Here is a 12,208-nt window from a genome sequence, read left to right as displayed (position 1 = left end):
AGGATGTGAAGTGAATGGGAGGTGGGGGACAAAAAGGAGGATCTCACAGCAATGATAACATCATCCCATTGCTGCCAGCCCCAGGACAAATATTTTAACCTTTTTATTTTTTATTTTTTTAAGTAAATCTGGCTTGCACTTCTCGGATGTCCAATTTATTAACACAGGTGAACACCACTGGCAGCAACTGAGCCCAATACTGCCTATTAAACTCCAAGTATCTTGAAAAAATTAAAGCTGCATGCAGGCAAGTTTGTCAAGCCAAAATTTTAAATTATTTCTGATCCTCTCTGACTCTTCCATTTCAAAGAGAAGAGAAACACCAGCCACTTGCCCCGTGGAGTAGCACACTGCCTTTTGTGAAGCATTCCGATGCTGGAGGCACCAAATTCACAAACCCACAAGGATCAGAAGTAACTCCAACTTCAGCAATGATTGATTTGTGCAGTAAAAACAGCACAGGCCACACTGTAAGCAACGCTGAATGATGCAGAGGTGTTCCGAAAAAAACGTGCTAGAAAAGCATCTGATATGAAAATGAAAACTGAAGATACCTGAGTTGGAAATTTTCACTCTGATTTTCAAACTCCAAGTCTCCATATGCATTTTATTTCCCTAGTAAATGTTTATTTTTTCACGTCCATGCTTTGATTCAAGCTGGGTATCTGCCACCAGATTTTTTCTTTTGAAGCACCACTTAAGACACTGTTCAATGTGACCATGAACAAGGTAAGCTGCACTACTACACTAACCAAACATGTTTTTGTAAGACTGCTAACAAAAAAGAACAGGTATTTACTACAGCTCCATGCTGTCATTTCCTCAAATTCAAAGTTTTCTGACATGTTTCAAAACAAAAGAAGAAAAAAATCCTCAAGTAAAGTTCTTTTGCTAACTTCTCTGTCTTTAAAACAAACATACCACAAGGTTCAGAATTTAGGAGCCTTTCAGCTCCTAAAATTAGTAGGTGGTTTTCAAAACCCAGCATTTCCAGTGCTGAGCAGGCAAAAACACGGCCCTTACATGCTTAGTTTACTGACTGCTTTTCTTTGGAAACCAAGAACAGGCTGGACAAAAGTGTAATAAATGAGTGGAGAATTTGGAGCTAATAGAAAATGAGACTGGCAAACCTCAAGCAAGCAACGCCCAATCACACAAAGAAATGAGCTCGTGGGCAGCAGACAGTAAATCCCCCATCGCAGTCTGACACCACACCCCACCCTGGCACAAGTTCCCAAGAACTCTCCTCCCTAAAGAGTTATTTTGCCTGTGTGGGTCAGATCTACCAAAGAGCCTGGATTCCTAAATGACAGCATCGAGATGCTGCAGAGAAAATCCTACACAACATGTATAAATTTTCCAAGTGATGCCCAAGGAGTTTAAGTGTTCAGCTACTACATCAACCACAGAGCTCTTGACAGGCTACAACTTTTACCTAGACATACCCAATAGGAAGCCACTGAGATTATTGCTCTGGAACTGCACAGTCCCAGTGCCTCAGTTTACACAAACACTGCACAACCAGCAAAGACCTTGGGGCCTGTGACCACCATCCATCCATCTCCAGAACGGCTAAGTTTGCACTGCAAGTGTAGTCTTGATCAGGAATTAAAACAGCGATGGGAATTCCACGTACTGCCAGGGAAAATGTAATTAAGCTCCATTATCTGGGCTATGAAGGACTGAAGTTGTAATTTACTCTCCTCCCCTAGCCCTTCCAATCAGCTGCCTTCAGGCAGGATAGCTGGGAAGGTGATTCCAAGGATGGAAATACTCATCTTCAGACACCTCCCGATGGCTGAATCAACTCATTTTAAAGAGACTCCTCGACAACATAAAGGAACAAGTTTTATGACACTTGGGCTAGATCTGAACGAGGGAAAATTAAGATGCTCCAAAGTCCCCAACCAGGAGCTGTCAGAGCCACTCCATCCCCTCCTCATCCTGCAGTTCTCCACTGACTCAGCATCCATGACAACAAATGAGAAACAGACATCAAAACTCAGCAAGTTAGGATTCTCAGCTGCTGAGAATTAGTTAGATATATTAAATGGTCTTAGTAAGAACATTCCTCAAAATACATGAAATACAGTGTCATAAAAGCTTGACAAAGTAAATTAAGAAAACGGAGTTCATGCTAAAGTCCCATCTCAAACAACTTTAGACCAGGTCTGGGGATTAGAAGTACTAGAGAGACCTTAAACAGTCCTTTAAAGTCACCTGCTAGCCACAAAGGACTACTCTAGAAAGTCACAGTTATCTTTAATCTGTCACCTTTACAGCTGTCAGGCAACACAGTAATGATATGTTTAAAAGAAACAATTCGTGGGGAAAAAATTATGATATCAAATTTATGCCTTGTAGCAGAAAGATGAGCCTTTTTAGCTGGGCTCTCCAAGTTACACCAACTTTTAACTTCAGGAGGCATCTTTGTGGTTTAACCATGTGTTGAGACCCTCAAATGAAGTCACATGTGCCTTCCAGGAAAACCTTGGCTAAATACAGGTAGTACTTCAGTCTAACAGCTTGCTAGATGCACACAAATGAAGCACAGTAACTTCTGATACACAAGTCAAACTACAGATTTTGTTGACTCCTTCTGGTCTGAAATGTTTCACATTTCACTTTTCAGTACATTAAAAATAAGGCCACTAAGATCTCCATCCAATGAAATAGGTTTAATAATGGAAAAAAGGCAACAGCCAGCGAATTATGGAGTTTTGCTGTGACAAAGCATGCACAAAGAAAAAATTATCATACAAATATGGGGATATAAATGGTCTTCATGCAAATTGTGTCAGCTGTTGTGCCCACACGCTGTGTCCGCAGCAGAACTCTGGGTGATGGTGTTTACTGTGCCCAAGCAGAGGCAAGGCAGGATCACCCACCTGCGGGGGAACCACTGGCCAAACTGAACAGTGAACACGTGGCTTCTCATGCCACATGAGTGTGAGGTCTGGAAGGACTCTAGTAAGAAGCCCAGCTGTAACAACTAAGAGAAAGGACACCGGGCTCTTATCAGGAACTTTCACTATCTCAGTTCTGAACAGCTATTTTATTTCCATCCAGCAGATGAATAACTACTATGGCTTTGTCCATCCTGGATTTTCAGGGATCTCCACTGTCAGCAAGAATGGAAATCTGTGAGAGAAGCAGCCTCTCATATTCAAGTAAGAAAGCACCTAAAATCCCCAATCCTTGGCTGGCAGGAGCACCCTCAACATTATCACTGCAAATTCTTGTGCCAGTGACAACAGTGGTTGAGTCTGATGAAGGAAAGACTTGTGCAAGCAGAGCTGAAGCATCTGTTGTCTGTGATCTAATTCCACACAAAACTTTCCGGCTACTAGGAAGAAGTGTCTTCTATTACTTCTCTGAGCTTCCCACACAGCACAAACCCGTATCTTCATTACCTGCATCCAACCCACCCGGGGCCGGTGCCTCCTGGTTCCCTCTTACCTCAAACAGCAGCAGAGTGCAACTAATACTACTTGTTACTCCTCAGGTTTTCTAGCCAGTCACCCAAAAATCTCTCCACAGTCTTGTCAACTCGCTGTGCTGCTGCTGCCTAGAAAAATCTCTGCCAGCGCTGCAACCGCTCGTGTTTGGCTGGTTTTCCCCACGGCCATATGGTCCCAACGCCTCTCCCCACTCGCCATGAAAGCCTAAGTAGCAATTCCGTAAAAATGAGACGCCTGCATCCTCCTGCTCACGGCTGCTGTGTGGGTTTTTCCAAGGGCTCTAATGAGGAATGTTAAACAAACACCTTTAATTAAAGGAATGTTTGCTTAATGTAATTAAATGCCTAAGGAACACCGCACTGTTGCAACCCCGGATAGTTTTGCAGTGTGTGCTGTACCTCGCAATACTCTGGTGCGAGGGAAATAATGCAAGCAAATGACATAACCTGGCAGCAAACATTCAAATATTAAACAGCATCCAAACCGTGCTACCCATTTACCAAATGCCTACGTGTTAAGAGGAGCCAGCACTCATCAGTCAGCCGAAACAGGCCAAACTTGAAAATGTGAGTTACACAAAACCCTGAAAAACAGAGAGGAGTAAAACCCCAGCCCCAAACCCACAGCGTTTTCAGTCCCTTCTACTCCACTTTCTTTACTACCTTTCTATGCGAGCAGAAAAGAGGAGACCTCTGACGAACGAGACTTTCGACGCCGCTCCCAGAGCGGCACAGGGCTTGCTTTTTATGTGACAAAAGTATTCCCTTTCCTTTCCAGCCGCCTCCGAGGCGATCCAGCACTGCCAGCCACGAGTGAAACCCAAGTCTCCCGCCTGGCAGGGTGGAGCATTCCCCGGGGCTGCAGCTCCGCTCCGTTTTTCGCCCAATTACCGCAACTCACTCCAAGTTTTGGGGTGTTTATTTTGCAAAGACAAAAGGAAGAGAAGTGGCGGGACCCACCGGGGCTGGCCGGACGCGACAGCGGCACTCGAGATGTTTGTTTACCGCGACTGGAGCCACCCGTGAGCGCGGGGCCCTTCCCCGCACCTCCCTAGGCCGCTCCTCGCTCCCGGCGCGGCATCCTCGACCCCCGCCCGGCCCGCAGGTGGAACGCGCCCGCCGCGGCCCCGGCACCGAGGGAGGGAGGGAGGGAAGGAGCGAGGGAAGGCGGGAGGGAGCCGGACCCGCCGCGGCGGCGCCTCCGCTCGGCCCCCGCGAAGCCCGGGCGGCGCCGCTCCATGCCCGGCCCGGCCGCCGGGCGCAAGGTCACCGCGGCGGCCTCCGGCCAGCGACCGGCCGCGGCTAGAAAGCCCCTACCTGGCAGCGCCGCCGCCACACTATGGCGGGCCGCGCCGGGCCACGCCGCCGCTCGGCACTTCCCACCTCCCGCCGCCAGCGGCGGAGCTGGGGCCGCCTCCCGCCTCTCGCCTCCCGGGGGCCGGCGGCGGGTCCCGGGCCCCGCTTACCGCGGCGCGGGGCGAGGCGGCGGCCGCCGAAGGGGAGCTGTGCCCGCGTCGCTCCTGCCTCCGCTGCTGCTGCTGCTGCTGCTGCCGCCGCGGCTGCAACAAAGGACTTCCGCCCCGCCGCGCTGCCGCTGCCGCAGCGCCGGCTCCGCCGCGACCGCACGGGGCCGGACCCCTCCCCTCAGCGGCCGCGGCTCCCGGCGCCGCCGCTGCCAGCGCTGCTGCGCCGCCGCCAATGCCGGCCCGCGGCGGGCGGCTCCCTGCCGCGCTCCGCTCTCCTCCCATGCCGCCGGGGCCGCGGCCAGCGGGGCCGGCGCTGCCGCCGCCCCCTCCCCGAGTGCCGCAAGCCCGGCCCCTGGCGGAGCCCCTCGGCGGGCGCCCACCGGGACCCCGCGGCCGGGCTGTCCCGCCCCGCCGCGATCCCGGTCCCGGGAATCCGCCCCTTCCCCGCGCACCCGCTCTGTCCTCTCCCCTCGGAGCGGCGCGGCTGGTGCGGACGGGGGTCCGGGCACCGGGGGGGGGGCTGTCCGGCGCTGGGTGCTGTGCCCGCGGCCTCCCGGCCCCACCGTGGGACAGTTTAACGGCGACAAAACCACTGCGAGCTGCGTGAGAAAGTATCTCCTTCTCGCTGCGATTTCACACGTTGACACCACCGCCCTCCCTCCCAGAGCTTCATGGTGATGCAGGGGCACAGGGCTGGCAGCCACCGCCTCGCTCTGTCACACATCCCCAAGACAGCGCTTTTTTCCGTCTTCCCAGGAGCTGTCCCAGCCCCTTTCCCACCAGTCTCTGGAGCTCTCCTGTCTGACAACATCCACCTCCTCAGAGCTATCCCAATGAGCAATGGGATTTCCGGGCCCTCTGCTACCTGTCACAGATCTGAGAGAAAACATAAGCCAGGGCAGGCTTTCCTCCCGGTCTTGCCACTTGACTTTTCCGCCCCCAAAGTGACATTTGTCATTCAGCACAAGCACTGGAACTCTTTAATCTGCACAGCTCCACAGTTCAGACAGTTTCTAGAGCTACCACTGGTTTTATGTTGCTGCAACTAGGATCCCTTTTAGCCTCAGACAAATTGAATCCTAGCAAAGTTAAAAGATCTTTATTACAAATTTGAAAATGACAAAAATAACAAAAAATCCTCAATAAAATAAAAGGCCATAATATTAAAGTGTACCAGCATCCATCCCTGCTTCAGTGACCTCTAAGGTTTTCCTGAAGCATCCCTCCACTGTTCAGGCAAACAGGACAAACCCAAGTAACAAAATTCTAGTCCTTCCTCCTGAGTTTATCTGGGGATTTTCTAACCACTACAGAATAAAAGGGGAGCTTTCAAAACGTGTCTTTCAGAATGTGTCTCAAAAAAATCCCCTTGTTTCCCCTCTCAGTCTGCTGCAGTCTTGCCTCAGGGGTGTGTAGCAGTGCCAAGAGAAAAAACCCTCTGTGGCTGTAAGGCACCACCCCGAGAGAAGGTGGAGGGACCCCTTCAGTACAACTTCTTAGTAGGTTTTCCTGTTTTATAGGAAGTTAAATAAAAGGCCTCCATAAGCTGACATCATCGTGGTTTTCAAATCACACTGAAAAGTTGCTTTTCTCATGGTTCAAGGCTCTTTTTCTCCCCAGCTCTTTACACACTTCAGGGCAGCACAAACCAGGAGCACCCATGCAGGGCTTACACAGGTTCTTGCTCCGTCCCAGCCCTCCCATGTGTGTCACTCCAGGAGCTTCTTCCACCTCCGATGGGGCACAAGGGAGTCCCCCTTTCTCACCGCCCGTGTTCTCCCACTGCCCTCCCACTACACTTGCCTTTCCAATTTACTTTCTTTATTATTATTTTCTAGCTACAGAGGAGGGAGCACAACCTCCCGAGAAGAGAGCTGTGACTATGTCCTGATCTTTTGACCCACCAGCATCGGCTGTATCACTTTATATCTGCTGAGGTGGGTGATACAATCACCTGTGTTTTACAGCAAAACACCAGGTTTCATTCCTCACCTTCACTTTCATCAGGTTGGCTCCAGTTTCTCTAAAGCTCTTCAAAGTCCTCTTTGGACCAGAGTCAACCTAAATAACATGTAAATAATTAATCATTTAAATAAATAACATGCCATCTGCAAATAGCAACTCACCCTGTATGCGGGTTAATAAATATGTTAAATAACCCAGAACACAGCACAAAACCTTGAGCCACCTCCTGTCAACCTTTTGGGGGAAGAAAAGTAGCTACTGATATTTATAGGAGGAGCAGGATTATAGACCCATCGTCTCTCAATCCTGTTGCTGTGCAAACAAAGGACAGAAAGACTGGTCCTAAGTCCTGTGAGCTCCTGTGAGAAAGAGAAGAAAATAAGACACGAGGCAATGGAAAAGAGAAAGCTGTGCTGGTCAGAGGAATAAGCAGCAAACACTGCCTGGATCACAATGCTCTGAAGGCTGTTTCATCTTCTCCGAGCCCGTCTTCATAATCATGTAGGCTCAGGCTTTCCAGAAAGTCTCACAGACCACTGGATTCTGGGAGCCAGGGGCATTATTTGCCCTAAATATTCAAGAATTGCTATTATGGGAATGCAGTAAGAAAATGGACTAGAAAACATCAAATGCTGAGAGAAAACCAAGAGGGATAATCCAAGGCAGTAAATACCTTCTGCAAAGGCCCTGAGCCAGGAGAGACACCATGGAGGAGGTGGGTGTGATAGGTCTTGTAAACTGCACCAAAATCATTAAAGAAGCAAATATCAATTTTCACTGCCTTTTCCAGCCGAGAAACAACCTGTGGACGTGAAATTAACCTGGTAGCAGCAGGAGGCTGGACGGACTGGAAGTTTAAACAGGTTCAGAAAGCAATTTGGTAACATTCATCAGAAAGACACCTCGGAGGTTGTACTGAGCACCAGAACAGAGGGCTGGGGCTCAGCGGGACCCTCCGCAGGGGCTGTGGTGGCCAGGCCATCGGGGGGCGGGTGGCACTGCTGCCTGTGCCCCCTCCTCTGCCAGGCGCCTCCCCCAGCGCAGCTGCTCTCGCCTAAAACAGCCCCTGGTTTGACATCAGCGAGACTGGGGGAGGTCTGACAGAGAAACGGGCTGTCCACAGGACTCGTGGTGGTTAAAGCATTGCCGAGGCCGCAGACATCGGTGAGGAAGCCTGACCGTATCTTCACATCCATTCTCATGAGCTGAGCGGGCAAACCAGGGGAAGCTCCTTTCACAGGTTTGGGAGGAGGGTTCTGTTAAAAAATAAAAAAAAAACAAAACCAAAACAAACAAACAAAAAAAAAAAACAGAAAAAAAAACCACCAAACCAACAACAAAAAAAATCCACTTTATAGGGAGAGCCGAGGCGCTCAGCAAGCCTCGCTCTGCCGAGATGCAAAATAAATCCCCCACGGGGGTGGCCGCGCTCGCTCCCTCCCTCCCGCAGGAGCTGCAGGCGCGCCGGGGCCGCGCTCATCGCACCGCACCGCATCCCACCGCACCGCATCCCACCGCACCGCATCCCATCGCACCGCATCCCATCGCATCGCCCCCTCCGGGGCGCGCACGGACCGCGCCGCGGCCGCGCTCACTTTTTCCAGGCAGAAGCCCATCCCATGCCAGCCCGGCCCGCCCCGACGGCGGCAGGAAGCGCGGGGGGGCAGCGCCCACCCCATCCGCCGTGCGGGCAGCGGGGGCGGGCGGTGTCGGCGCTTCCGCGGGGTGAGCGGTGCGGGGGCCGGGCCGGCACCGGGCGGAGGGCAGGGCGGGGCGGGCAGGGGAGGGTGCCGGTCCCGCTCCCCCGGGAGGCTGCGCTCGCCGCCTCCCTCTACGTATCGTTTCCCTTCCCCCCCAATAATTTTCCGCTGAAACAATAGCAAATATCAGCATTTATTTACAGAGGGGCCGCGGGCGTGCGGGGGGGACTCAGCCCTCACAATGGGGCTTTGTTGGGCGCACAGGGCTCCTCTGTGCGGGAGCCGTCGGGCTCGCTCGGGGCGCTGGAAAGCACGGCCCGATCAGCGGGAAAACGCCAGCCGGGTTTAAAGTTCGTGCTGGCACCCCACGGAACGTAGTTTACCCCCGGGAGAAGCAGCTCTTGAGTGTAGCTGGCTGATGGAAAAGTGCCCGAGAGGTTTTGAGCTCGTTGAACGTGATTTGAGCACCAGCGGTAGTATCGGTAGAGAAACTATTAAATTGGGGTGCAGGGACCGTCTGGAGGAGAGACGAAGCTCTGTGACAGGCGCCCAACTCGTTTCAGTGGTGAGAAACCCACATTTGAGCCTTTGGGAGCTCTGTGATTTCTTAATGAGATGAACATCTTGTTCTCCTGCTCCCAGGCACGCCATGGATACCACCGGCCACAGCGTTCTCCTCCTCCAGCAGCTGAACATGCAGCGGGAGTTTGGCTTTCTGTGTGACTGCACGGTTGCCATTGGAGATGTTTACTTCAAAGCCCACAGAGCGGTGCTCGCTGCATTTTCAAACTACTTTAAGATGATATTTATTCATCAGACGAGGTAAGAACACACATCTCTTCTATCCTTTTATCACTCTCAGTGTGCTGCTTTTTCTGGTTTCTAAAGGTATCAAAGTCTAAAAGAGTGTGAGGATGTTAGATGACTTCAGATTATTTTCCTAAGCCAGAAAAGGCCTTGATTCCCTAAATATTCCCAGTGTAGAATGTGCTGTCCTTTAAAACCACCATCTTAGTCAGCATATGGCAACAACCAGGTCCCACATTTTGGAGATGAGACATTTGTGTGCCCAGGTAAAATAAACATGTAAATACCACTGTCCTCCTGCAGTGACAGCTTTGCAGATTTGGTATCCAAGGATATCCTGTTACTTTCTCTGCCCATGTACAATGTGTCCATTACTTTGCACTAGGTTGTGGGCAAGCTTGCTGGGTGGGACTGTCCTTTCTGTCAGGATCCATCGTGAGCTTGGAGCAAGTGAGAAGCTGTAACCTTATTGCAGTTCTGCACTTCATGCTCTTGCAGATAAGGGCCAAGACTGAGACCATCAATTAATTTCAAGTTGTTGTTCAGACACTTCGCCTGGCCAGGTCAGAAGTGGTTCTGCAGGTATAACAACAGTGGTGCCAGGGTCTGGCCTCTGACCTGGACCTTGCTGCTTGTAATGGATTAAACCCTTCTCAGTTCCCCTTCCTTACTGAGGGTCCTTGGCAAAATAATCATTAGGATCAGCCTTGTAACCCTTTGGCTGGACGTGAGATAACTGCCTTTCTCTATAGATGATGTTTGCTGACACTTAAATGCAACACTTGTGAAGATTACACAGTAGCAGCAGCTGAATTTATTACTTAGACACACAGGTACTCTTTGCCTGCTGTTACTGGAGTGGCACACCCCAGTGATGCTGAGGTGCTGTGCGGCTGCATGGGAGTGACAAGGGTGACCAGGAGCTGCCCACGCACACCATCCCCAGCTGCAGCTGTGCACATGGCCTTTAGAGTCACAGGGATAAATGCAGGCTTGGGCACTTTGCTGTGCAAACAGGGCTTATGCTCATCTGCAGGGCTTGGTGGGGAGTGCTGCTCTTAACCTCAGAGGCAGGCAGCAACACAAGTGCTCTGACAGCAAATGAGCAAGTAATGGATCAGAGCTAACTTGGAGCCCTGTATGTACTTAATCATCTGTTTTGTTTCAGCGAATGCATAAAGATTCAGCCTACAGACATCCAGCCTGACATATTTAGTTACTTGTTGCATATCATGTACACTGGGAAAGGGCCAAAGCAGACCGTCAGCCAGAGCCGACTGGAGGAGGGCATCCGCTTTCTCCATGCAGACCACCTCTCCCACATAGCTATCGAGATGAACCAGGCATTCTCCCCAGAGCCAGTCCAGTCCTCCAACTTGTATGGGATCCAGATCTCAACGGCACACAAACTGGCAAAGGAGCGACTGGGAGCAAAGGACAGCCTGCCCAAGGCGGGCAGCAGGTCTGCAGCCCAGGGCGATCACCCTCAGCTGCAGCTGTCCCTGGCCATCGGCCTGGACGATGGCCCCCTGGACCAGCAGGGTGCTCGCCCCTCTGCCCAGCCCGTCGCTCTTGCCAAGCCGGCAGAGGAGCGTCCAAAGCTCTCGGTCTCCATAAAGCAGGAGAGGTGTGACTTGGAGCCCATGGTGTCCCAGAGCTGCACCCCTCCTTCTGCAGAGGTGGCCAGCCCCATCTTTGCTAAGGCCAGCCTCAAAGTACACCTGTGTCACTACTGTGGGGAGCGCTTCGACTCCCGGGGCGGGCTGCGGCAGCACCTGCACACCCACGTCTCGGGCTCGCTGCCCTTCGGCGTGCCAGCCTCCATCCTGGAGAGCAGCGACCTGGGGGAGGTGCAGCCTCTGGCTGAGGACAGGGAGGCTGGGGATGGCCACCGGCTCGGGGCCTTGCTCCTCAAGGAGGATGAGCATCAACTGGAGCATCCCAGCTGCAGTGACCTGGAGCCTCTGCAGATCAGCCAGCTCTCCCTCATCTCCAAGGACCACGAACCGGTGGAGCTGAACTGTAACTTTTCTTTCTCAAGAAAGAGAAAAATCATCTGCACTGTCTGCGGCCGCACATTCTTCCGGAAGAGCCAGCTGCTGGAACACATGTACACACACAGAGGGAAGCAGCACAAATACAGCCGCTGCCAGAGGCTGGAGAGCCCCGCCACCCCCAGGTTTCATCCCTACTGTGACAGCGAGAGCGTGGGTAAGAGCTCCAGTTTGTCCCAAGACCATTTAGATGAATGTATACTGGAGTCAGATCTCGTCCAAGAAAGTGTTGATACCATCCTGGTAGAGTAGTTCTCCCCCTGTGTAGCCTTCAGATGCTGAAACTCTGGATATTTTGGCATTTTCCATCTAGGGAGTGGCTGCTCTCTGCAGCTGATTTTCTTCAACCACCATTCCCCTCACCTCTGAGATAACTGTGAAGGACTGCGTACTTTGATTTGTGTACTTGCTTTTTTACTTCTCTAACTTTTAAACTCTAGCTAATTCCCATCTAAGTCCTTCTTGGAAGCCTCTGTGTAACTCAGTTACATTTTTCCTAAATGTGAACTTATTCCCACTCTGCTTTACTAGAGTTAAGACTGTATTGCTGGATGTGAGGTTTAAACATTGTCTAATACTCTGTGCAGTGCCTAAGACTGTTTGTATCCTATAGAATTGCTTTTCTGAAACTAGATGGATGGAAATATAGAGGGAAATAGGTATTGTGTTTCCCAAATAGTTTGTTTGTAATGAAAATAAATATCTCAAGGAGATGGAACCTGAAGTGCGTTACTGCAGTTAATAAATCTTTGCATA

General features: G+C 51.3%; 3 protein-coding genes across 11 annotated transcripts in view; 1 reads left to right on the top strand and 2 right to left on the bottom strand.

The window, feature by feature from the left end:
• ZBTB1 (zinc finger and BTB domain containing 1) overlaps window positions 1–7,574 on the bottom strand; it is a 26,414-nt gene extending 18,840 nt beyond the window's left edge. For 4 of the 8 annotated variants that reach the window (XM_071557358.1, XM_071557360.1, XM_071557359.1 and 1 more), the window contains exon 1: window positions 6,919–7,574. The gene's annotated coding sequence lies outside the window, so the exon portion shown is untranslated. Of the gene's footprint in view, window positions 1–4,123; window positions 4,210–4,420; window positions 4,514–4,777; window positions 4,896–4,926; window positions 5,389–6,918 lie in introns of those variants that run through there. The other 4 variants (XM_071557353.1, XM_071557355.1, XM_071557357.1 and 1 more) reach the window with 4 other exon arrangements.
• Window positions 6,004–8,603, bottom strand: LOC139672798 (uncharacterized). The gene is made up of 4 exons (XM_071557363.1): window positions 8,487–8,603; window positions 7,794–8,147; window positions 7,565–7,693; window positions 6,004–6,987 (listed from the first exon to the last, which is right to left on the bottom strand). Exons 1-4 carry the CDS (start codon window positions 8,568–8,570, stop codon window positions 6,877–6,879), a joined length of 678 nt encoding a protein of 225 aa, XP_071413464.1. The 5' UTR covers window positions 8,571–8,603; the 3' UTR covers window positions 6,004–6,876.
• Window positions 8,548–12,208, top strand: ZBTB25 (zinc finger and BTB domain containing 25). 2 transcript variants are annotated; one of them, XM_071557361.1, is made up of 3 exons: window positions 8,548–8,616; window positions 9,234–9,413; window positions 10,567–12,208. In XM_071557361.1, exons 2-3 carry the CDS (start codon window positions 9,241–9,243, stop codon window positions 11,702–11,704), a joined length of 1,311 nt encoding a protein of 436 aa, XP_071413462.1. In that variant the 5' UTR covers window positions 8,548–8,616; window positions 9,234–9,240; the 3' UTR covers window positions 11,705–12,208. The 2 variants fall into 2 exon arrangements, with proteins under 2 accessions (XP_071413462.1, XP_071413463.1); XM_071557362.1 differs by lacking the exon at window positions 8,548–8,616 and adding an exon at window positions 8,690–9,156.

This window comes from Pithys albifrons, chromosome 6, assembly GCF_047495875.1.
Source record: "Pithys albifrons albifrons isolate INPA30051 chromosome 6, PitAlb_v1, whole genome shotgun sequence".
Taxonomy (NCBI): domain Eukaryota; kingdom Metazoa; phylum Chordata; class Aves; order Passeriformes; family Thamnophilidae; genus Pithys; species Pithys albifrons.
Note: the sequence above shows the minus strand (reverse complement) of the source record. Positions and strands in the feature narration are given on the sequence as shown.

What these genes read in the sequence shown, in the direction of transcription:
- ZBTB25 (XM_071557361.1), top strand. Translation starts at nt 9,241, where the DNA reads ATGGATACCACCGGCCACAGCGTTCTCCTCCTCCAGCAGCTGAACATG. An exon ending in ATATTTATTCATCAGACGAG is followed by an intron (nt 9,414 to 10,566) that starts GTAAGAACACAC and finishes GTTTTGTTTCAG; the next exon opens with CGAATGCATAAAGATTCAGC.
- LOC139672798 (XM_071557363.1), bottom strand. Translation starts at nt 8,570, where the DNA reads ATGGGGTGGGCGCTGCCCCCCCGCGCTTCCTGCCGCCGTCGGGGCGGG. An exon ending in TGGGCTTCTGCCTGGAAAAA is followed by an intron (nt 8,148 to 8,486) that starts GTGAGCGCGGCC and finishes ATTTTTTAACAG; the next exon opens with AACCCTCCTCCCAAACCTGT. An exon ending in TGCTCAGTACAACCTCCGAG is followed by an intron (nt 7,694 to 7,793) that starts GTGTCTTTCTGA and finishes TCACGTCCACAG; the next exon opens with GTTGTTTCTCGGCTGGAAAA.